The 23,415-nt window shown below is 62.2% G+C and overlaps 3 protein-coding genes and 1 pseudogene across 3 annotated transcripts in view; 2 read left to right on the top strand and 2 right to left on the bottom strand.

The window, feature by feature from the left end:
• Positions 1 to 745: 745 nt before the first annotated feature.
• Positions 746 to 10,327, top strand: GRM2 (glutamate metabotropic receptor 2). The gene is made up of 6 exons (XM_068694509.1): positions 746 to 883; positions 3,390 to 4,002; positions 6,275 to 7,112; positions 7,730 to 8,793; positions 9,111 to 9,285; positions 9,582 to 10,327. Exons 2-6 carry the CDS (start codon positions 3,505 to 3,507, stop codon positions 9,653 to 9,655), a joined length of 2,649 nt encoding a protein of 882 aa, XP_068550610.1. The 5' UTR covers positions 746 to 883; positions 3,390 to 3,504; the 3' UTR covers positions 9,656 to 10,327.
• A 225-nt stretch (positions 10,328 to 10,552) lies between these two features.
• Positions 10,553 to 13,986, bottom strand: RRP9 (ribosomal RNA processing 9, U3 small nucleolar RNA binding protein). Its single transcript, XM_068694510.1, has 15 exons — positions 13,854 to 13,986; positions 13,683 to 13,765; positions 13,456 to 13,604; positions 13,296 to 13,378; positions 13,156 to 13,197; positions 12,944 to 13,070; positions 12,579 to 12,700; positions 12,207 to 12,299; positions 11,885 to 11,985; positions 11,644 to 11,778; positions 11,390 to 11,452; positions 11,168 to 11,313; positions 10,985 to 11,064; positions 10,826 to 10,899; positions 10,553 to 10,716 (listed from the first exon to the last, which is right to left on the bottom strand). The coding sequence occupies exons 1-15, from the start codon at positions 13,956 to 13,958 to the stop codon at positions 10,581 to 10,583; spliced, it is 1,539 nt and encodes a 512-aa protein (XP_068550611.1). The 5' UTR covers positions 13,959 to 13,986; the 3' UTR covers positions 10,553 to 10,580.
• Positions 13,987 to 14,134: 148 nt separating this feature from the next.
• Positions 14,135 to 16,597, bottom strand: LOC137862607 (palmitoyltransferase ZDHHC20-B-like; annotated as a pseudogene).
• Positions 16,598 to 18,823: 2,226 nt separating this feature from the next.
• Positions 18,824 to 23,415, top strand: part of POC1A (POC1 centriolar protein A) — an 83,118-nt gene continuing 78,526 nt past the window's right edge. The window contains exon 1 of the mRNA XM_068694377.1: positions 18,824 to 18,830. The gene's annotated coding sequence lies outside the window, so the exon portion shown is untranslated. The remainder of the gene's footprint in view (positions 18,831 to 23,415) is intronic.

Below are 23,415 nucleotides of genomic sequence, written 5' to 3'. Positions count from 1 at the left end.
GGTGTCGGGGTCCCCCTGCCCAAGGCACCGTCCTGCTGCTGGTGCCCTGCTCCATCCATGCGTCCGGTGCTGGAAGGAGCCAGGTCCTGATGCCGCAGGAGACCTGAGGGAGGACCTGGCTGTGGAGGAATCCCTTCCATTCCTGTTATCCTCCTGGACCAGGACTGCTGGGGCTGGGGGACGGCATGGGGCTGACCTTGCTGCAATGCAGCGCGGCAGTGGGGGAACGAGGCATGGGGTGGTGAGCGGGTGGCTTGGGGGCAGTGCGGGGACTGTCAGCACCCCAGCAGCCACCCCAAGCCTGTCCCTGTGTCACCCCCATCACCCTTGTCCCTGTCCCTGGGTCTCAGGGCTCTCCGGGACAGCGGGGTTCCCGGTGTGGGACTGATGGGGACGCGGCACAGCAGGACGCTGGGTGGCTGAACAGATCCGGGAAGAATTTGGGCAAATGGTGGAGGCTGGCGGGGAGCCGAACCCCTACATGAACACCCCGGGGCTCTCTGCACCCCGGCTCGGAGGAGGCCACCTGGGGAGCATCTCCCAGAGCTGAGAGCCGGGGAACTCGGGGCCACAACGGGGCAGCAGCACCCGGGGACAGGGGTCGGGACCCCCCTGCTCGGGTCGGGGGGCGGCCGGGGGGCTCCGGGGCCGGGCTGCGGTGCTGCCATCCCTGCCCAAATCTGTGCCCCGCGGGGCGCCGCTGCCCGGGGCCGGGCCGGGGCGGGGGCCGGGGGCGGAGCGGCTCCGCCGGGATGGGGCTGACGGAGAGTCAGAGGCGGCGGCGGGAGGCGGGCGGCAGCCGCAGCTCTGGAGACAGCCGCGGCACCGGCACCGGCTCCCGGCTCCTCCCGGCTCCTCCCGGCTCTCAGCCCGCCGGGCCCAGGTAAGAGCCGCGGACCCCGCTGCCGCTCCCAGCCCCAGCCCCGAAAAGCGATGCCCGGGCACCCCCCGGAGCCGTCGGGGTCGCGGCACCGCGGTCGCTGCCCGCAGCCGGCAGCGCCGTGCCGGTACCGGGGCTCCCGGGCTGGAGGGTGGGGAGCAGAACCGGGCACCGGCACCGCGCCGGGGGGCTCCGGGAGCTTCGCCGAGAGCCCCGGGGAGAGCTCCGGGGGCGCAGCGCCCAGCCGGGGCATCCCCGCGGCCCCCAGCGGAGGGACGGCTCCGGTAGGCGCAGGGTCAGTCCCCGCTCGCCCCCCGCTCGCCCCCTGCTCGCCCCACACCGCTATGGGACCCTGCTTGCCCCTCGGGCCCTGCTCTGGCTCTGCCAGCTGGAGGCAGCCAGCCTCCGGCACGCTTTGGGACACCCGGCTGCGTGGGGAGAGCTGGGGACACCACGTCCTCGCCCGAGCGCTGGGCACGGGGCAGGGGCGCCCTCACCTCCTGAAGCTGCGCCCCTCTTCTCGCAAGTCCTCCCCACGCTCCCAGCTCCCCCCCGCTCCCCCCGGCTGGACAAGGGGAGCCAAGTGGCTGCGGTGACGGGGAGCAAGCACCCGGGCCCTATAGGGCCAGTGGGTGACCCCGAGGGCGGCGGGGATGCAGGTGCTTCCAGGCCACATCAGGCAGCTCCCAGCGGGGCGCACACACTCCCCCAGGTGCCTTCTGAAGCGGCCACACCGCACGCGTGTGCTGCAGCGCCCGACCTTTGCACGCACACACGCGGCACGCTCACCCCCGTGGGCACACGCACAGCACGGGCCTGTTACCCGCACGATGCTGCCATGGGCACGCTCGCAGCACTAACGCACGGCACCCCTGCATGGCTGTGCACGCATCGTGCCCCACACGGGTGTGCAAGCCTGTGCGCGGCGTGTGCCTGTGCCTCGCTGCAGCGTGCCCCATGGCTTGCACAGCCCCGATGGCACGGCCACCCCGTGCGGTGGCCGTGCCGCTGGGTGCAGGGCTGCGAAGCTGCACGCACATGTGCACGCCGTGAGCCGGACACGGATCCTCTCCGGGAGGTGAGGCAGGGGCAGGGGTCTCCCCTCGGTGTGCTGCTGGGGGCTGTGTGCTGGGCCGGCCACCCCACGGCCCCGTTACCCCATGTCGCTGCGTGTGTGGGTGTCAGGGAGCTGTTGGAGGGGGGGGACAGGACAGACGGCACGTTGTAAACACTGCTAATTGCCGAGGATTTCGGGAGGGTAGGCTGCAAGCAGCTGGGAGCTGGCAGGAGCCTTCCCACCGCACTACGGCCGTCGGGATGGACGGGGCTCTGCCCTGCCGGGTGCTTCGCAGCACCCCGATGTGAGGCAGCCGGGTGTTCCCGAGGGGCTGTCCGCCCCCCAGCACGATGTCAGCCCAATCGAGCAGCTCCAGGGAGGGCCACGGGCATCGCCAGCTCCCTGACGGAGCTCGCAGTGCTTGGGGAGCATCCTTTCAGGAGAGCTGAAGGTGCCCTTCCCCTGACAGCTCTCACCAGCTGCCCTGGAACAGCCGGGGCCACCTGGGGTCCGGGGCTGCTGGGGTGGGGGTGTCCCCTTCTCCCACAGCCCCCAGAAGCCCGGCCCTGCGGGATTCCAGCAGCCGACTTTAAATGGGAAACAAATCCCTTGCCTGGCTTGGGAAGAGACAACTCATCTCTGAGGGGACCTCATTTACTGCCAAAAAAAGGCCTGTCTGTTGCAAAAGACTTTGATTCCCCAGCTCCTCCATGGTTTATGCAGAAGGAGCCAGCAAACCTGCCTCTTACTTTTTACTGAAATCTCTGAATTTAGTGTACGGGGAAGGAAGGGGCGGTGGTGAGAGAACAGCCTTGAGCTCCGCAGGCTGGAGCCAGCCCCGTGCCTCCGCCCTGCGTTTTGTGCTCGGTGCCCAGTGGGGATGGGGCTCAGGGGGGCTCGGGGGGGCTGGATGTCCCCCAGGCCCCTCGCCTGTGGGACAGAGCAGCCGTCCCCAGCCGGGCAGGTGACGCTGGGGTCTGGGGGCTCTGCTCGGAGCCAGCGTCGGGTCTGCCTCTGTCCCTGCCCTGGATGATGCCCCTGCCCCTGGGCAACGTCCCTGGATCCTTTCCCAAAGCTCTCCCCTGCCTGGCTGTGCTGCTTGGAGCTGCTGCAGGAGCTGGCTCCCTGCCTCCCTGCACGTGCCAACTCATCCTGGGGAGCTGGGCAGCCGGATCGGCCCCTGCGTGTCTGCCTGCATCTGTGTCACTCGCTGGTGTCCTGCAAGTCCTGGGTCGCTGCTGGAGCTGTCACATCTGCTCAGCTCTCCCGTCCGTGGGCTGCGAGGGGCTCCCTCCTGGGGGAACCTGGGCTGGTGGGGCACCTTGGGGCTGGGGACATGAGATGATACTGCCCGAGTGTCTGGCTCGGCTGCCTCGAGTGTCCCCTCTCGGCTTGGGCGCTGCGTGGGGGGATGCTCTCGGCTCACCCCATGGCACCCCTTTGCTTTTCCAGGCACCAAGGGCTCCGCCGGGGCAGCACGACCCCCTGCCATCACCACGCTGTGCCATCCCTGCACCCGATGGCCGGGGCCCGGCTGCCCCCCCTTTGACGCCTGGCAGCGGGTGACATGGGGCACATGGGTCCCCAGCTGGTGCCGTCGCACCCCATGGCGGTCCCCTTTGCTGCCTGGCTCTGGCTGATGCGCCTGGCCTCCTGCCTGGCTGCCGTGCACGGCCCCACCAGCAAGAAGGAGATCAGCACCGAGGGGGACCTGGTCATCGGGGGGCTCTTCCCCATCCACGAGAAAGGAGTGGGCAGCGAGGACTGCGGCAAAATCAATGAGCACCGGGGCATCCAGCGCCTCGAGGCCATGCTCTTTGCGCTGGACGAGATCAACAAGGACCCGAGCATCCTGCCAGGGGTGAAGCTGGGCGCCCACATCCTCGACACCTGCTCCAAGGACACCTACGCCCTCGAGCAGTCCCTCGACTTTGTCCGTGCGTCCCTGACCAGGGTGGATGGCTCCGAGCACATCTGTCCTGACGGCTCCTACGCTGTGCATGACGATGTGCCCATGGCCATCACCGGCGTCATCGGGGGCTCCTACAGCGACGTTTCCATCCAGGTACCCCGCTCGAGATGGGGCTGGGCTGTGGGTAGGAGTGGCAGGAGGGCACGACCTGGCTGCAGAGCTGCCCAACCTCACCAGCCAGAGACCTCCTGGAGGCAGGGAGCCCCTGGGCTTGGTGCCTGCCTCCCCACTGGGCTCTGCCAGGGGGGCTCACGTCTGCTAAGGAAAGCCCCCATCTCCACCTGCCTGGGGCTAGGGTGGGTGCAGGCACCCCCTCGTCCTGTCACATCCCTGGTGGCAGCAGGGGAGCTCCAGCTCCTCAGCTGGGAGCCCCCTCTCTGTGGTGCTCCCAGCCCGACCTGGCCACCACGCAGGGGGCTGCATCCATGCCGGTGGCTGTCCCTCCACGGGGACAATGCTTTATTTGCCCCAGGCTCCGCAGCAGCATGCGGGGGTCTTCTCAGCCCAGGATGACCTCGATGAGCAGGTCCACATCCCCGGCACAGCCGCTGGCCGCCGTCCCCTGCTCCTGGCGGTGTGCGTGCTGCCGCCAGTGGGTCTGGATGGTGCGGGCGGCTTCCTGGCAGCGCTTGTACCTGGCCCGGGCTGCCCACGCCCGCACCTGAGCCTGCAGCAGGACGCTGGCCCGCTCCGTCCTGACGTAGTCCACCAGCACCTTCTGGCGCTGCTGCTCCTTCTTCTGGCTGGCCACCTTCTGCCACCAGGCCTGGATGCGCCGGGCGCTGGCGTCCGCCACCCGCAGCGCCCGCCGCACCAGCTGCCCACGCCACCAGGCCTGGATGGCCACAGCCGCGGCGGTGTGAGGCTCTGCCTGCAGGGACAGGGCACGGGTGACATTAGTGGCAGCACCTGGGATGGACGAGGATGTGGCTCCGTGGCCCAGGAGGGGTAATTGGGATTGAGTGAGACTTGGGGCATGTCTCTCTCCAGCTGGCGCTTGGGAGAGGAACATGTGGGTAATTGGAAAAGGCCCCCGGAGCCATGGGGATGGGCTTGGGAAAGCAGCAAGGTCCTGGGAGGGGGTGTCCCTGGGTCCCTGCTGCTGGGGATGGGGATCTGGACTGAGATGGGTCCCTCCCAGGGGGGCACAGGATCAGGCAGCGTCTGGATGTCCCAGTACAGGCTGGGGTGGGGGTGTTTGGGCACCCTGTCCCCGCATGGTGCTGCCCCAAAGCCAGCTCACCTGTAGCTCCATGGGTCCTGGCCCCAGCAGGGTGGGCACGCAGTTGGGTGCAGGATGCCTGCGCGGGGCCTCCTGATGTCAGAATGGCCACGGTGTCCCGGGGAGGGGACAGGGGGACGCCGTTCCGGGGCTGCTGGACAGTGCCAGGCCCCCCGTGTCCCTGCGGCCATGGCACGGCGCTGCCACGCTCTGGGGCCTTCTTGCCATTAGGGCGATTTGCCACTAAAAACGTTTGTCCACGTTAATTAAGCAGCATCTCCTGCAGGGGAAGCAGAGCCCTGTGTGGCTCTGCTCCCCCCCCCCACTGCTGCAGGAGAGCTGGGGCTTTTAACGGCCTCATTAGCAGGACTCTCGCTCCTTTGAAGATAACGAGGGGAAGGAAGCGGCTGAAGCAGGCGACTGGGGGTGCCGGTCCCTTGGGGCTCAGGGGCGATGGCAGCCCCTCTGTCCCCCCTCCCAGCCCCCCAGCCCCCTCCCCTGTGGATGCCATCCTTGTGCTGCAGGCACCAACTTTGTCCTGGCAGACGAGCAGCGCTCAGGTCGCCCGCGGTGGAGTTTCTGCTTTTGCCATGAATCCATTGTACTCCCTGCCCTGAATCTCAGAGGGGAGCGCATGAAATATTAAAATAATAATAATAAAAAAAAATAATAAGTGAGCAGAGGCTGCGAGCAGTAGGAACACACAGGGATCGCCGAGGGAGAAACCTCTGCAAGAAAACGACCCCAGGTCCCTGTGCCAGGCGCCAAGAGCTGGCCACAGCTCGGCTCAGCCACCCCACAGCCCATGGAGACCCTGGCCATGCCTGGGAGCTCCCTGCCACCTTCTCCATCCTGCCCTCAGCAGGGCCAGGCTGTGCTGAGCAGTGGGCACAAGTTGCTGCCCAGGGAATAGTGGAGGAGAAGGTGTGCATTACGCCCCAGCCCTGGGATGGCCACGCTTCCCTGCGCTCCAGGTGTGACCTGGGTGACCCATGGGATGGGCACATCTGTCCTGCCTGCTGCCAGCTGATTGCCTCCTTCCCCGTCAACCACTTGCTTTGTCTAGGAGCTGTGGGCTCCCAGGGGCTGTCCTTTGTGGGACCACGTCCCCACTTTCCTCGCTCCCTTCTCCCCTCCATGCAGGTCGCCAACCTGCTGCGGCTCTTCCAGATCCCGCAGATCAGCTACGCCTCCACCAGCGCCAAGCTGAGCGACAAGTCCCGCTACGACTACTTCGCCCGCACCGTTCCACCCGACTTCTACCAAGCCAAAGCCATGTCGGAGATCCTGCGCTTTTTCAACTGGACCTACGTCTCCACCGTGGCCTCGGAGGGTGACTACGGTGAGACGGGCATTGAGGCCTTCGAGCAAGAGGCTCGCATGCGCAACATCTGCATCGCCACCTCGGAGAAGGTGGGACGCTCCATGAACAAGAAGACCTACGATGGTGTGGTCCGGGCACTGCTGCAGAAGCCCAATGCCAGGGTGGTTGTGCTCTTCACCCGCAGCGAGGACGCCCGGGAGCTGCTGGCAGCTGCCCACAGAGCCAACGTCTCCTTCATGTGGGTGGCCAGCGATGGGTGGGGAGCCCTGGAGAGCGTGGTGGCAGGGAGCGAAGCGGTGGCAGAGGGGGCGATCACCATCGAGCTGGCAGCGTACCCCATCCAGGAGTTTGCTACCTACTTCCTCAACCTCCACCCCTACAACAACAGCCGAAATCCCTGGTTTCGGGAGTTTTGGGAGCAAAAGTTCAAGTGCAGCTTCCACACTCCGGACTGTAGCCGGCACTCCCTGAAGACGGGCAAGTTTGAGCCGGAGTCCAAGATCACCTTTGTGGTCAACGCGGTCTACGCCATGGCTCACTCGCTTCACAACATGCACCGGGCGCTGTGCCCCAACACCACCAAGCTCTGCGACTCCATGAAGCCCGTCAACGGCAAGAGGTTCTACAAGGACTTTATGCTCAACGTTAACTTTGACGGTGAGTCCAGAGCTGGAGACAGGGCTTGGTTGCACAGCTGGAGAGGTGGAGGGGCAGGGAAGAGCGAGCCTTCACAATGTTAAACCTCCACCCCTCCAATTTCTGTGGCCTGCCTGCACCTGGGAGCCCCCGTGCCGTGGGCTGTGGTTGTCCAGGATGCTACCAGCTCCACCGCTGCCCTTTGTAGGCAACCCAGGCCTTCTGTCCCCATGTGCTGCAGAGCTGGCAACCAACTCCGTTCTGCTGTGGCTGTGTGGGACCAGCCACAGCAGGGCCCATCAGGTACACGTGTCCTTGGAGACCTCAGTTGAGCTCTGTGCTCTCCCCTCCCTGCCCCTACCCTCGCTTTGCCCTGCAGCACTGGCCAGAGGCTGCCAAGAGTAGGGAGATCATTCTCCACCACTGCTTTCAGGATCCCAAAATGTGCACAGGCAGCAGTTACAGCTGCATTACGGGCATGAAGGCATGGGGCGGGTTGGAAATTGGCTCGTGGCTGTGGTTGGGCTGTCTCTCTTCAATACACCCCTACCTACGTGCTGGGATTGAGGGTACTCCTGCCCCAGGGAGTGACCAAGCCATGGTCTCTGAGCAGTGACCATCTCCCTTTCTCCTCCCAGCTCCGTTCAGGCCGACAGACACTGAGAGCGTTGTTCGATTCGACCGCTACGGCGACGGGATTGGCCGCTACAACATCTTCAACTACCACCACAGAGACGGGCGGTATCGGTACCAGAAGGTGGGCTACTGGGCAGAGGGGCTCATCCTCAACACCAGCCTCATCCCCTGGGCGGAGACAGCCGTCCCCGTGTCCCAGTGCAGCGACCCCTGCAAGAAGAACGAGATTAAGAGCATGCAGCCCGGGGACATTTGCTGCTGGATCTGCATCCCCTGCCAGCCCTACGAGTACCTGCTGGATGAGTTCACCTGCATGGACTGTGGCCTGGGTTACTGGCCCAACGAGACCCTGAACGGCTGCTATGAGTTGCCCCAAGAGTACATCCGCTGGCGAGACGTCTGGGCCATCGGTCCCGTCACTATCTCTTGCTTGGGTTTCATCTCCACGCTGTTTGTTTTCGGAGTCTTCATAAAGAACAACGACACCCCTATCGTGAAGGCCTCTGGCCGGGAACTTTGCTATATCCTGCTGACCGGCGTCCTCATGTGCTACAGCATGACTTTCATCTTCATCGCCAAGCCCTCCACCGAGGTGTGCACGCTGCGGCGCCTGGGGCTGGGCACGTCCTTTGCCGTCTGTTATTCGGCCCTCTTGACCAAGACGAATCGCATCGCCAGGATCTTCAGCGGGGTGAAGGAAGGGGTCCAGCGCCCCCGGTTCATAAGCCCTACGTCGCAGGTGGTCATCTGCATGGCCCTCATCTCCTGCCAGCTGATCATTGTCATCATCTGGCTGCTGGTGGAGACACCCGGCACAGGCAAGGAGACCGAGCCCGACAAGAGGTACATTGTCACCCTCAAGTGCAACAACCGTGACTCTAACATGCTCATTTCGCTCACCTACAACGTCCTCCTGATTGTTCTGTGCACGGTCTATGCTTTCAAGACCAGGAAATGCCCCGAAAACTTCAATGAGGCCAAGTTCATCGGGTTCACCATGTACACCACCTGCATCATCTGGCTGGCCTTCCTGCCCATCTTTTACGTGACCTCTAGTGATTATCGAGTAAGAGCCTGAGTTTTGGGGGGGCTCCAGCAGGGCCCATCTGGAGAAGTCCTCGTGATTTGGGCCTCACAGGGCTGGGAGAGTCTGGAGAAGGGCTGATGAGGGCCCCCCGTGCGTGCTGCTTCCTGGGCCCAGAGGTCGCAGCGAGGTTGGCCGCACGCAGGGTCTTCTGGAGAGGGTCCTGGGGGAGTGGGTGCTGTGGCGAGGGGTGCCTGAAGGGACTCGCTTTGCAGGGTGGCGCGTCCCCACAGGGTCAGGAGCCCCTCAGCAGGGCGCTGCTGCACCCCTGACGCCCACCCCTCCGCTACCGCCTCCAGGTGCAGACCACAACCATGTGCATCTCGGTGAGCCTCAGCGGCACCGTGGTCCTCGGCTGCCTCTTCACGCCCAAGCTCCACATCATCCTCTTCCAGCCGCAGAAGAACGTGGCCAGCCACCGCGTGGGCACCTCACGGTTCAGCGTCGTGGCTGCGGGCTCCAGCCAGTCCCACGGTGAGCACGGGGGGCACAGGGGCACTCTGGGGAACCTGGGTGGGGGGAGGTAGGGGTGCTGCAGTGCCCACGGATCGCCTGCCCCATCACCAGCCCTCCTCTCCCTCACCGCAAGTGGCTGTGAGCCCCAGAGCTGCCCCCCCTGGGGGGGCCCAGCACCATCCCATGGGAACACGGGCACCCCGGGGTGGGTGGGGGGCAGCTCCCAGGCGCCCGTCATTGCCACGCTGGGATGCTCTTGGGTGGGTACCACCTCTGGACCCCACCACGCACCTGACCCCTGCCTTCCTGGCCAGGCTCGGCCTCGCAGTACGTGCCCACGGTGTGCAACGGGCGCGAGGCGGTGGACTCCACGACATCGTCCTTGTGAAGGCGGGGGGAAGCCGAGCCCCCATCCGTCTGCACCTCGTCCTGGGGGAGCAGCAGCAGCAGCAGCCCCGGTGCTGAGGGCTGGCGGCAGCCAGGAGAGCAAAGCCCCTGCCCCAGCACGAGGCCACGCTGCGCGGTGCTTGTCCCTCGCGCCCGTCCCCTGCGCCGAGCCCTGCTGCAAGTCACGCTTTGTCTGCCTCCAGCTGTGCCGCACCAAACGCTTCCTCCACACGCAGCCACATCCCAGAGCACGCTGCCCTTGCACACCCTGCTTTTCCCTTTGCACTCCCCCCTTTCACGTCCCCCTCACGCCGAGCCATGCCCCTCGCCACGCAGAACCCACCCTGAGCAGAGGGGGCTGCGCCCTTGGCACAATTTTACGTTTCCTCCTTGTTTTCACCCCGGGGTTTGCAGGGATCTGGCTGCTGGCACCTGCCCTGGGTTACCCAGCCAAGCAGAGCCAGAGCCCCCCCTCCACGCTCCTGTTGCAGGCAGGGGCTGGAGCCCCACAGCAGAGGACAGGAGCACCCCCAGATGTCCGCTTCATGCCTCGGGGCTGCTGCAGAGCCCAGGAGCAAGTGGGGTGGGGCTCAGACCGAGGGTGGTGAAGGGGGCCCCGGTACTCGAGTCCAACCCCTTTTTAAGAGTAGATTCTTTTCTGTGACCGAGATTGTGCTTTTATTTATTTATTTATTTATTTTGGTAATTTATGTAAATAAAGTGGGTTTTTGTTGTTTGTTTTAACCGCGCTCTTACAGCACCCAGGTCTGGCTGTGCCAGGCAGAGTGGCACGGGGGGGGGGCACCTGCATGGGCCAGAGGCAGGGCACAGCCCTGGGGGCTCCCACTGCAGCCCCAGCAGCCCAACCACCCCAGGGAGCAGCACTACAAACAAAGGCTTTAACGAGCAGCACCATCAACAAAAATTTAATGAGCAAGTTCCTGCAGCTCCCGGGGCCAGGCCCCGTCGGCTGCCCCAGAGCTGGGGGCTGCAGCCCCACGCTTCAGGGGGATGATGCAGATGCTGTTCTTGGCTTCTTTGGCTCTCCACCACCGGCCCAGCCTGCAGATGACACAGGTATCAGCACCCCGCACCTCTCCTGCTCCAGCTGGGGGGCTGGGAGGGGGAGGGCAGGGTCCAAGTTCTGGAAAATGGGGCATGGTGACAGTACCGGTGCTCCTGCCCAACGCCAGCCACCAGGAAGTCTCCCGTTGCTGAAAACTTCAGGCTGTTGATGAAGCCAACCTAGAAATAACAGCACAGGCATCAGCACCACGGTACCGCAGTCATCCCACGCCTCCCACCGCTGGGGGACTTCGCCCCCCCATACCAGGGGGATGTCACAGAGAGGCTCCAGCTTCCGAAATCCCTCGCCGCACTTCCACAGCTTCACACTGCCACTGTGGGAACCTGGAACAGGGATGAAATGTGTGCATCCTGGCACCAGGAAGGGTGCAGGGACCCCCTCCCCAACCCTGCATCCCTCCTGAAGCAAGCCCGGGGCTCCCAGTACCTGTAGCCACAAGGTCACTGTTGCGAAGAGCAGCCACCGCCGACACCCAGTAGGGCTGCTGCAGGTCGTTTTCGCCCTGTGTCCCATGCGACTGCCTCACCAGCGCCAGCGGCTTCTTCTTTGTCAGCCCCCACAGGGCAACAGAGCTGTGGGGAGCAGGAATGAGGCATGTGGGGGCACAGCCCTGCCCGCCCCTGCACACGCTCCCAGCCCTGTATTCACCCGTCATCGGCACCCGACACCATGTGCTCCTCATTGATGAGCTGGATGCAGTCAATAGAGCCCCTACAATTTAAAAAAAAAACAAAAACAAACCAGTGATCATGAGCACACTTTAAGGTTTTATGAAACAGACCCAGGCACACACAGCCCAGCGATGTCCCCAACCACCTGCAGGCTCCCAGCAATGCTGAGCACACGCAGAGGAGTTGCTGGAGTCACCAGCACAAGCCCCCCACCCCTTACCCCAGACCTACTGATGCCCGTAGAAGATGAGCTGCGACTCCTCCGGGATCTTCCAGACCCTCACAGTGCCATCCCGTCCCCCCGAGGTCACACAGCACTCCCGGCTCAGGCTGTCCAGCCCCGTGATGACATCCTGGTGCCCAAAGCTGGTGGGGAACACAGTGAGTTGTAGGGAGCACAGCCCTACGCCCCTACCCTTCCTCCCTCACTTGGGGACAACAGGGTGGCATCGCTGTCCCAGAGGGGCCTTACAGGGTCTCCACGTAAGCATTCTCCGCCACGTTCCAGACCTTGACAGAGCGGTCATGGGAGGCGCTGTACAGCTGGTGTGTGCCCTTCTGGAAGGACAGACCCTGCGGAGGGACAGACGGACACACAGACACACTGTTGGGTACCTATAACCTGCCCAGCTGTCCCCAGGGGTGCCGGCAGAACTGGCTGTGCCTCGCAGGGGACACCCCATGGGTTCCAGGCCCCCACATCCCCAGGCTCAGCATGAGGAAGCAGCACCCCCTGCCTGCCCAGTGGCAGGAGCCTTCCTCCCCGTCCTACTGCAGCCGACAGCCCCACTCACCGACACGGCATCGCGATGGCCCGTGAACGTGTGAAGGCGCTTGCAGGTGGCTGCCTCCCAGACCAGGATCAGCTTGTTCCTGTCTCCTGTAACCTGGCAGAAAGCAAGGGATGCCCAAAAACCTGCCCGACCATACCCACAGCTCCCACCCCATGTACTCGGGTGGGCCCAGGGACCTGCTCTTTGGTACCAGTGGGGATAAAGGCTGATTCAACCCTGCAACCTTCAGCTCAGTAGAAGGAACTGCCCTCCAGAACCCTGAGAAGGGACGTCCCTCAACCCAGAGGCTCAGGAGCATACAGGGACAGGGTCAAGCAGCCCTGGGGACAGCATGTGGCCCCACGTGGCAGCAGCACTCTCCCATCACTGTACCAGGTACTTGCCGTCCGACGAGATGGCCATGCAGAGGACTTGGGCCGTGTGCCCCATGTGCTGTCCTGTGCCTTTCTTCCCCCCGGGCATCACATATAGCCTCTTCCCGCTCTCCACCTCCCCTGTGGGGACAGGCAGTGCCATCCATCACCCCCAGGAGCAGGAACAAGACACAAAAAGCCCAGAGCAACACAACCAGCTCTGCAGCTGAACCCCCAAACCAGCAGCCTTGTGCTTTGCAGAGTTCCCTGCCCTCCAGGGAAGGCGCCTCCAGGCAGGGCAGAGCCGAGCCACCTCTACCCACTGCCCTGCCGCTGCAGGGTGCCAGCCAGCCGCAGCCCCCGAGGACAAGCAGAACCACTTGCATTTGATGACGGAGCCATCCTTGGCAGCTGAAAAGATGAACTTGTCATCTGGAGAGATGACCAGGCAGGTGATGGGCTGCTGGTGTCCCCGCAACACCCGGATGCTCAGCGGGTCTGGAGGCTGCACCTGGTGGGAGCACGGCCATGAGCGAGGCCAGCAGCAGCCCCGGCCGAGGCGCGGGGACACCCGCTGCCCCCCACGGCACACTCACCTCTTTGGCAACCAGGCGCTGCAGTCGGCCCTTCTGCTCGAGCTAGGGGGGGACCACAGGGGGCTCAGGGACCGCTCCCTGGCCACCCCCTCACCCCTCCGGGATGACCCCGGAGCCGGGCCGGTGCCCCCCAAGCTCACCACGTCCTCCTTCAGCCGCTCGCCGACGGGGTCCCTGAGGAAGGCTGCGTTCTCCTCTTCCTCCTCCTCCGCCTGCTCCTCCTCTGCACCGGGTGCTCAGCGTCAGTCAGGCTGTTCCCCCCCCTCCTTGCTGCCCCCCAGCCCCACCGCCCGCTCTCACCGTGCTGCCGGAGCTGCTCCAGGTAGAGCTTGGCCAGGCGCAGCTTCTTCTCCTGAGGCGTCTCCTCCACCTCCTCCTCCTCCTCCTCTTCCTCCTCCTCCCTCCGCCGCCTCCGCTGCTGCTGCTGCTGCTGCTGCTCCTCCGCCAGGCTGCGGGACACGCGTTAACACCGGCCCGGCCGCACTGGGAGCCCCCCGGAGCCCTCAGGGAGCCCCCCGGTCCCTCACCTCTCCGCCTCAGAGTCGCTGGACACCTCCTCATCGCGGGGACGGGCGGGCGCCGGGCGCGGCTTCCCCCCGGTGCCGGCACCCTGCGGGATGCAACGGGACCGGGATCAGGATTAGGATCGGGATTAGGATCGGGATTGGGATGGGGATTAGGATTAGGATCGCGCTCACCCGCGGCCGCCGCCGCCGCCCCGCCGCAGCCCCCTGCCCCTTCCTGCCCGCCGCCGCCATGCCGCTGCCACACGTGCGCCCCGCTCCGCCCCGCTCCGCCCGCATGGGGGCGGTGGCACCGAGCGGGGAAATGGCGGCGGGGCCGCCTCAGGGCTGAGCCCTGCTGAGGGGCTGCGTGTGGGGCATTACTAAGCTTTACTAAGCCGGGGATGGGAGAACGGGGGCTCGCTGAGTGGCATTAAAAGTAGATGTTGCCGAGTGTCTTTGCTTGCTGTGCTGATTCACCGAAACGAGGAGTCCCGGGGCCCCTCACTGAGGATGTTTCCTGGCAAAAATAAGGGAACCTGTCTCAAAAACCAGCTGAGACCGACCCTGTGGTTTGGGCAAGAGCTGAGGAGCAGCTGAGTCTGTAGGAAGGCAGGGGTCGGCTGGTGGCGATGAAGAGGAGTTACCAGCCTTCATCCCCCGGCCCCCGGCCACCACCACCAGAAGGCACTGTGCAGGCACGGATGGGAGGACTTCATGGAAATGACTTCTTGGAGCTAATTTTAATACAAAGCGGGGACAGATTACGCATATGTATAGGCGGATTGGGCAGCTTCATGCATGTGTAACTTTTGTGCATATAACCAAGGCAAGAGCAGAGCAGGCTGAGGGGAGGCCTCATGGCGGCCTGCAGCTCCCTCATGAGGGGAGTGGAGGGGCAGGCGCTGAGCTCTGCTCTCTGGGGACAGCGACAGGACCCGAGGGGACGGCATGGAACTGGGACAGGGGAGGGTCAGGCTGCTGTTAGGGAAAGGTTCTGCTCCCAGAGGTGGTCGGGCACTGGGACAGGCTGCCTAGGAAAGTGGACACAGCACCGAGCCTGTCGGAGCTCACAAAGTGTTTGGACAGTGCTCGCAGCCACCGTGACTGGTGTTCTGGGTGGTCCTACAAGCACAAACTGCAAGCTTCTTGCTGCGTAAGCCCACAGCAGGGGCCAGTTTCAAAAAGTTTCATTTGAAGCTACAAAGCTGCCTTTTTAGGGTGCAATACCTTATCTGATAGGAAACCCCTTTAATTTTTAGTTTCAAAATAATGATTCTAAGAGCCAGAGCCTGAGGTTTTGGGCCCAAAGCATCCTTTTTGTGTCCAAGCCCCCATCTAGAGGGAGCAAAGCATCACTTTAGGATCCAGACAGAGGAGTGAGGGCCGCACTGCGCTGCCCAACATTTTCAGACCTCAGTATCACATATTAGGGCAGAAAGCCTCTTCCTGGGGCTCCAAAGCCTTGTTTGCAAGGATAACCCCTCCTTTTTAGTGGCTTTTTCTTGCTTCCACGTCAATGTCGTGGACCAGGCGGCCACTTCCAAGGAACAGTTCCCCGTGTTTAGGGTCCACGATGTTATTCTAATTTAGTCTGCCCACTGCAGGGCCCAGGCAGCGTCTCCGGAACCGGCAGCAGGGCCTCTGGGGCGGGTCCCGTCCCAACAGCCACAACGGACCTGGTTCCGTGCAGCAGCGACGGCTTGGAGTGCTCCCAGGTGCTCCAGGTGCGAAGCAAAGGCACAAAGCGCGGGCACCTTGCCCCAGAAAGCCAGCGCAGGAGCCAGGGCTGAGGAGCAGGTGGGGCAGCGCTGCCAGGGCTGCGCAGCGGGGCCGGCCCCAAGGGGCCTGGTTCGGCAGTGGGGCTGGGGGCAGCCCCGGGCAGGGGGACCTCCCTCCAGGACAGGGGCTGGCGTCTGCAGGCCCCTGGGGACAGGACCCCCGCGGGGCTCTGGGGCCACCCGCGGGGGCCTGGGGCCGGTGGCAGCGGTGGCACTTTGTGGCATCCCTCCCCCGCCACAGGAGCAGGAGCCACATTCCCTCCTGAGCGCTCCCGGCAGGATGTCAGGGAGACCCCCCTGCTCCCCGCGAGCGGCCTGGCTGGAGGAGGCTGGGGCCTCCCCGGCCTCCAGGCCCCAGTATTTTGCATAGGCATCTGTCAATTCGTTTGTCCATCACTTTATGAAGTACTGCAAGACTGTAGCAGCAACAAACAGACAGGACAGTACGGAATACATTAAAAACAGGAGGAAGAATTTGTAGTTAGAAAACCCCACACAATTATTCACCCACAGACAGTGGTGGTCCATTTTTAGTACACATATGTCACACGCAGAACAGTGGTGGCAGCGGTCAGGTTTGATTAGCTGGCATCGATCACAGTATCTGATGGCTCTTGATTCTGTTGTCGTATAGATAGGCAAGTCGTTAGCAGCTCTTCTCAAAATCTCCTGCTGGAATTCTGGTCTCTCTTCCTTTTCATATTGTTCTTTATCAGCTTTTGACAAGCAGAACTCATTGGAAGGGGATGCAGGAGATGTGAAAATTGTCTTCCAATACGACCATACAAACATGACAAATGACAGATGAAAAACCACAAGGTACACAACTTTTTCTGCAGTTGAAGATATAGTAACTGAGCCAGGACGGTGAGGAAGGCGCCCGCCCCCGGCCGCCCCCGCCAGCCGCCGTAACACGCCACCACGGAGCCTCCCCCGAGCAGGACGGCGGCGGTGGCGGCCCCTCTCCAGCCGGCTGGGCGCCGCTGGCTCCAGGCGGGCCGCAGCCCGGCGAGGCGCCCCCGGAGCGGAGCGCGGGCGGCCGCCGCCAGCGCCGCTCTCCACGCCGCCCCAGCAGCTTTTCTCCCCCCAGCTCCTGCTGCCCTTCACCCAGCAGCAGCTGGAGGCCGTGGAGGAGAGGGCCATGGCGCGGATCGCCGGGCTGGCCGCCTTCCTCAACACCTGCTCCTTGCCCCAGGTAGGGAGCCCCTGCTGCAGGCAGCCCCGGCGCCCCCGGCCTCGCTCCCCGGCCGCGGCTCTCCCCAGCTCCAGGCTTGCGCAGAGCCGGGGCTGGGGCTGGGGCCCTGCCGCCCCGCTCAGCCGTGCTCCCGCGCTGCCTCTCTCCCCAGGTCAGCTCCTGCTTTGCAGGAGCCACAGTGCTGAGGCATCATCACCCCGAGAAGCACCGCTTCGCCTTGCTGGGGAGGCTGGTGGGGTACCTCCTCCTGTGCTTCACCTGCGAGAGCGAGGGAAAAAGCCACGAGGCAGCCAAGGCTGTGCGCCACCTCTGCCTCTTCGTCACACAGCAAAGAAGTGAGCGGAGCCGCGTCGGGCTGGGTCCCTCCAGACACGGGCACAGCCAGGCCAGCACCAGGCCGCCTGGGCCCCTCTCCTCAGCAGGAGAGACCCGAGCGAGCGAGCGAGCGAGCCCGGCTGCCTTGCCGCGGGCTGACGAGCCCTTCCCCCTGCCCTGAGCGCGAGAGCCCGGGCCCTCCCTGGCCGCGCTGCCTCCAGCTCTGCTCTGGCATGTCCCCTTCCTGCCAGGGAGGCTTGTGCCCGAGCCCCCGGCTGCCACTGCCAGCTCCCCAGGCCCCCCCGCCGACAGACACTGTGTCCGCTTTTCTCCAGGCACAAGGCTGTGCGACCAGGATGCCGAGCAGCCGCAGGGCTGGCAGAGCTGGCGAGCTCGCCTGTCCTTGCGGCTCTCCGAAGACAGCAACAGCAACAGGATGTTCATGGTGAGAAGCGCCAGCCCCGAGCCCTGAGCCCTGAGCCCTGAGCCCCGGAGGAGAGCCCGGCCCTGCGACGGCAGCAAGAGGACCGGCGCTGTCCCCGACAAAGCCCGGTCCCCACGGGGCCCGCACGCGGCCGCACCCCAGCCGTCGCCCAGCCCCTGCTCCCAGCTCTCCTGGGGCGCTGGGAGCAGCAGGGCTGAGCGGGGCCGTCGCAGCCCTCGCGGTGGCTGACGTGCTGCCCTTCCTCCCACAGATCTTCATGAAGTACCTGCAGCCCTCGGAACGCCTGGGCGTCTTCCTCGCCGCCGTGCAGAGCATGAGAGCCCCGAGTCCCCACAGCACCGAGCTGGCTGCCCACATGGTGGACGTGCTGGCGGCAGAGACCGACTTCGATTTGGGACAGGTGGGTGCCCGCCAGCACCCCCGGCCACGGCCACGGCTCCAGCCTCCAGAGCTCCTCGGGGCTCTGTTCCTGCCCTGGTGCCGGCCCAGTCTCAGCCGTGTCCCACCGGCAGGTGCTCCACATCGTGTGGGCCATCTACAGAAGCCTGCCGTCCGTCAGAGCCGCGCTGGCCCTTCAGAGCCTGGACAGGGCCCTGCTGCTGCTGGCCAGCAAGCGCCCCAGGGAGACGGTTACCAGCCTGCTGCAGTGCTCGCTGACCTGCACCAGGTACGGGGCCCAGCAGGGCTCCTCTCGCACACTCCCAAAGCCGTCAGCCGGGCCGGGGGTGGCCCTGCTGACAGCCCGGGGGTCCCGCAGCGTCGCCGTCACCATGTGGAGGGCGATGGTGTCTGAGCCCCCAGCCACAGAGAGGGTGCTGCGCGAGCTGCTCCGCATCCTCATGAACCAGTCTGGCTGCAAGACATCCACCTCCACCAAGGACCACCCACGCATCCTGGCCCTGGCCGTGAGTTCCTCGCTTGCCCGTCTGCGTCTCCGTCGGGCAGGGGCAGGGGCAGGGGCAGGGGCCCCGCTCCCCTCCCCTGGCCCCTGCCAGCCTTCTCCGCACCCTGGGGCACCAGCCTGGGGGGCTGCGTCCTCCTCTGTCCCTCCCTGCCCACGCCTCCGCCTCCGGGTGCTTCCTGCAGGCAGCAAGGCCCCTCCACGAGATCCTCCTGCTGCCTACCAGCCGGGGGGAGGCGAAGGCCATTTTCCCCCAGCTCTTCCTGGCCCTCCTCTTCCAAGTGTCCTTCACCACGGAGCTGAAGCTGCAGGAGGTGCAGGTCTTCTGGGAGAAGCACCGGCAGGACCTGCTCACTCCCGTCAGGTGCCACATCCCCGGCCCCTGCTGCTCAGAGGAGCCCAGGGCTGGGGCTCCCGGCGTGACCCGGGCCCTTCTCTGCCTGCAGGTCCACGGTGCAGGCCCTGAAAGCGCTGCTCCGCAGCGTGGGCCTGGGGAGCCAGGTGCTGGCCATCGAGGCGCAGGGCGGCTGGGCCGCGCTTCTCAGCGCCGAGAGCCACCTCTGGGGCGTGCAGGTGGTGGCCAGGTGAGAGCCCCTCGTCGGCACCATCCCAGCCCTGGAGGTGACAGGGGCTTCTCGGAGGAAGTGCTGCCACAGCATGGGTGCCCGTGGCCGCTGGGCTGGTGGCAAAAGAGAGCGCTGCAAAGCCAGGAGAGCTGGGCCCGCCCGGCTCGGGGCTGACGGCGCCTGCTTGCCGTTCTCCCTGCCAGGGAAATGAAGGAGTTGCCCAGGAGCCTGCGCGCCACCATCATCCACCAGCTGGTTGAGCTGCTCCGCACGGAGGCCTCCTCCTGGCAGACGGTGGCCATGGTCATCCTCAGCAAGGTGAGCAGGGGCAGCAGGAGCAGCGAGCCCACGTGGGGCTCTGCACAAGCCCTGCTGCCTCGGGGCCAGGCTTGGCCGTGCCCTGGCATTCCTGCCCTGGCATTCTTGCTGCTGAGCCGGCACTGCGCCCCACGTCCTTTTCACTGTAGGCCCCCGTGTTTCCTTGTTTGCCTGCCACAGCCTTCTTTTCAGGGTCCAGCACCTCCACTTGGGATCCAAAGTCGTCATTTGATCTCCTAACCCCTCAGAATTGAGCCCCAGGCTCCACGTTTTAGTGAACAAATCTTGCTTTTCAGGGCCCTGCAACTCCATGCTGATCCAAAGGGGACTTTTTATGGCTTACCTCCTCAGTTTTCAAGCCCACGCCATCATTTTTAGGGCACAATGCCTTACTTTGGTGTCTCACAGTTTCATTTGAGGCTGCAAAGCTGCCTTTATAGGGGGCAATACCTTAGCTGACAGGAACCCTCTTTCATTTTTAGTTTCAAAATGTTCATTCGAAGAGCCAAGGCCTGAGGCTTTGGGCCCAAAGCCTCCTTTTCGGGTCCAAACACCCATCTGGAGGGAGCAAAGCATCGCTCTTGGATCTACACAGAGGAGGGCAGGCTGTGCTGTCTGACATTTTTAGGCCCCGGCCTCACATAGTAGGGCAAAAGCCTCTTCCTTGGGCTCAAAAGCCTTGATTGAAAGGATAACCTCTCCTGGTTTTTTGTTGCTTACACATCAATCTTAGAGACCAGGCTGCCATTTCCAAGGAACAATTCCCTATTTTTAGGATCCACAATTCTATTATAAGATGCAACGCGGCCTTCTTAGATGGCCAGGCCTCCCCCTTAACCTAGCTTCTGGATCCAGTGTCAGATTTTTCTTGCTTCCAGCCACACCCTTACGGACCAGGCTGCCCGTTTTAGGGCAACATGCCCAATTTCTAGGGTCCACACTTTGATCGTAAGGTGCAAAGCGGCCTTTTTAGATGCCGAGGCCTTATTTGAGAGGAAAACCCCTCATTCCATATTCCCAAATCCTCATGCTAGGAGCCGAGGCCTGAATTTTAGGGTCCAAATCCTCCTTTGTGGGTCCAAACACCTATATGGAGGAAACAAAGCAGCAGTTCAGGATCCAGACCCTGAGCTGCAGTGTCCAAAGGCCCAGCTTTCAGCTCCAAAGCCTGACTTGGAGATACAAGACACGCCCTCTCCTCCTCCTCACTGCCTCTTGCCTCCTCCCCTCCTCAAATTTTAACCGTCTCAAACCTCATTATTAGGGCCCCATGCTTCCTTATTTCACCCCAAATCCCTATGTTCAGGGTCCACAACCTCCACTTGGTATCTGAACTCTTCTTCTGATTGCCTTAACCTTCCATTTAAGAGACAGGGTGCTCCTTTCAAGTGACCGAGTGCTTTGGGTCAGGGCCCTGACACTTGCTTCTGGATCCAAAGCTAGATTTTCCTTGCTTCCAGCCACACTCTTACGGACCAGGCTGCCCGTTTTAGGGCAACATGCCCAATTTTTAGGGTCCACATTTTCAATGCAAGGTGCAAAGCGGCCTTTTTAAATGGCGAGGCTTTCTTTGAGAGGAACACCCCTGCTTTCAAATTCCCAAATCTTTATACTAGGAGCTGAGGCCTGAATTTTAGGTTCCAAAGCCTCCTTTTTGGGTCCAAACACCCATCGGGAGGGAGCAAAGCATCACTTCAAGATCCAGACAGAGCAGGGCGGGCCGCGCTCCCTGTCACGGTGACAGCCTGCTGCACCGCCTGCCTGTGACCAGACCACACGGGACACCTCGGTTTGGACAAGGCGCCCTCCACAGCGCAGTGCAGCCAGTGGGGATGCAACAGGCTTTTTATCACCTACACCCTCCATTTTTGGACGCAGGCCCTCCTTTTTAGGGACCAAAACATTTTTGTTTTAGTCCTCAGCGTCACATATTAGGGCAGAAAGCCTCTTCCTTGGGCTCCAAAGCCTTGATTGAAAGGAGAAACCGTCCTTTTTAGTGGCTTTTTCTTGTTTACACCCACAATCTTAAGGACCAGGCTGCCATTTTCAAGGAAGAAATCCTTGTTTTAAGGGTCCACACGTTCATTGTAAGTTGACAAGCGGCCTTCTTAGATGCTGAGGCCTTCTTTGAGAGGCCTCACCCCATTCCAATTTCCCAAATCCTCATGCTAGGAGCCGAGGCCTGAATTTTACGGTCCACAGCCTCCTTTGCGGGTCCAAACATCTAGATGGAGGAAACAAAGCAGCAGTTCAGGATCCAGACCCTGAGCTGCAGTGTCCAAAGGCCCAGCTTTCAGCTCCAAAGCCTGACTTGGAGATACAAGACACGCCCTCTCCTCCTCCTCACTGCCTCTTGCCTCCTCCCCTCCTCAAATTTTAACCGTCTCAAACCTCATTATTAGGGCCCCATGCTTCCTTATTTCACCCCAAATCCCTATGTTCAGGGTCCACAACCTCCACTTGGTATCTGAACTCTTCTTCTGATTGCCTTATCCAAGGCAATGAGAAGGGCACCCCTCCTTTTAAATTCGCAAATCCTCATGCTAGGAGCCGAGGCCTGAATTTTGGGGTCCAAACATCCATTTTGAGGAAGCAGAGAGTGGAGGGCGGGCCGCACTGTCCATCATTTTTAGGCCCCAGCATCACATATTAGGGCAGAAAGCCTCTTCCTTGGGCTTGAAAGCCTTGTCTGAAAGGGTAACCCCTCCTTTTTAGTGGCTTTTTCTTGCTTACACATTAATCTTACAGACCAGGCTGCCACTTACAAGGAACAAACCCCTATTTTTAGGGTCACAATTTTATTATAACCTTATTATTGCCACATCAGGGCCCAGGGACCATCTCTGGAACTGGGAGCAGGGCCTCTATGGCAAGTCCTGTCCCAACGGACACAACGGACCTGGCTCCCTTCAATGCGGACTTCTTAAATGGTGAGGCCTTATTGGAGAGGAACAGCCCTCCTTTCAAATTCCCAAATCCTCATGCTAGGAGATGAGGCCTGAATTTGAGTCCAAAGCCTCCTCTTTGGGTCCAAACACCCATCTGGAGGGAGCAAAGCATCACTTTAGGATCCAGACAGAGGAAGCAGGCTGCGCTGTCCATGACTTTTAGGCCCCAGCATCACATATTAGGGCAGAAAGCCTCTTCCTTGGGCTCAAAAGCCCTTTTTAGAGAACGAACCCTCCTTTTCAGTGCCAGGATCATCATTTGCTGAGTCAAGGCCTGACTGTCACATCCCAAAGGCTCAACCTGAGAGCCCAAAGCCTTTTTTTTAGCACCCAGAGCCTTCTCCTTGGGACTCAAAACCTCAGGTTGGGGTACAAAGGCTCATTTTCTGGGTTCAAAGCCCCATTTTAGTGTCCAGAGACCCCCATGCTAGGCTCTAAAACTTCATGCTTCATGGCTGACGTCTCATGCTCAGGCTCCAAACCCTGATTTTCAGGGCCCAGAGGCTGCTTTGGGATCCTAATTCCCCTCCTGATTGCCTACCAACTCCTTTGTAGGCCAAGAGTCTCCTTTTTGGTGATCAAAGCCTTAATATTAGGGCCTGGAGACCCACCTCTTGAATTCAGAGCCGCCTTCTTGGGGCCTTCCTCATTAGGGCCAAATGTCTCATTTTCACCCTATTACCCGTTCACTTCAGGGCTAAAAGCACCTATGCGGATCCAAACCCTTTTTTTCACCCTTTCTTTGCAGCTGAGAAGCATACAGGCATGGCACCAAGGCTCCTCTTTATAGACCACAGCCTTGTTCTTAAGCACCCAGCTTTCAGGACGTTTTCAGGACAAGAGAGCCTATAGCTGGGATTCAAAGCCGCCTTTATCACCTACACCCTCCGTTTTTGGACCCAGGCTCTCACTTTTAGGGCCCAAAGCATTCTTTTTAGGCCCCAGAGTCACATATTAAGGCAGAAAGCCTCTTCCTTGGGCTCCAAAGCCTTGTTTGAAAGGATAAACCCTCCTTTTGACAGGATTGTTCTTGCTTACACGTCAATCCCACAAAGCAGGCTGCCATTTCCAAGGGGCAATTCCCTATTTTTAGGGTCCACAATTTTATTATAAGATGCAACGCATCCTTCCTAGATGGCGTGTTAAAATATCAGGAGGGGAGGAGGCAAGAGGCAGTGAGGAGGAGGAGAGGGTGTGTCTTGGATCTCCAAGTCAGGCTTTGGAGCAATCCTGGGCCTTTGGACTCTGCAGCTCAGGGTCTGGATCCTGAAGTGCTGCTTTATTTACT

This window comes from Anas acuta, chromosome 11, assembly GCF_963932015.1.
Source record: "Anas acuta chromosome 11, bAnaAcu1.1, whole genome shotgun sequence".
In the NCBI taxonomy this organism is placed as follows: domain Eukaryota; kingdom Metazoa; phylum Chordata; class Aves; order Anseriformes; family Anatidae; genus Anas; species Anas acuta.
Note: the sequence above shows the minus strand (reverse complement) of the source record. Positions and strands in the feature narration are given on the sequence as shown.

Bases quoted from the DNA above. Each gene is read 5' to 3' on its own strand.
- GRM2 (XM_068694509.1), top strand. From the start codon at position 3,505: ATGGGGCACATGGGTCCCCAGCTGGTGCCGTCGCACCCCATGGCGGTC. The intron at 4,003-6,274 runs GTACCCCGCTCG...CCCTCCATGCAG, and splicing joins ACAGCGACGTTTCCATCCAG to GTCGCCAACCTGCTGCGGCT. The intron at 8,794-9,110 runs GTAAGAGCCTGA...TACCGCCTCCAG, and splicing joins TGACCTCTAGTGATTATCGA to GTGCAGACCACAACCATGTG.
- RRP9 (XM_068694510.1), bottom strand. From the start codon at position 13,958: ATGCGGGCGGAGCGGGGCGGAGCGGGGCGCACGTGTGGCAGCGGCATG. The intron at 13,605-13,682 runs GTGAGGGACCGG...CGTGTCCCGCAG, and splicing joins AGCGACTCTGAGGCGGAGAG to CCTGGCGGAGGAGCAGCAGC. The intron at 13,071-13,155 runs GTGAGTGTGCCG...TGCTCCCACCAG, and splicing joins AGCGCCTGGTTGCCAAAGAG to GTGCAGCCTCCAGACCCGCT.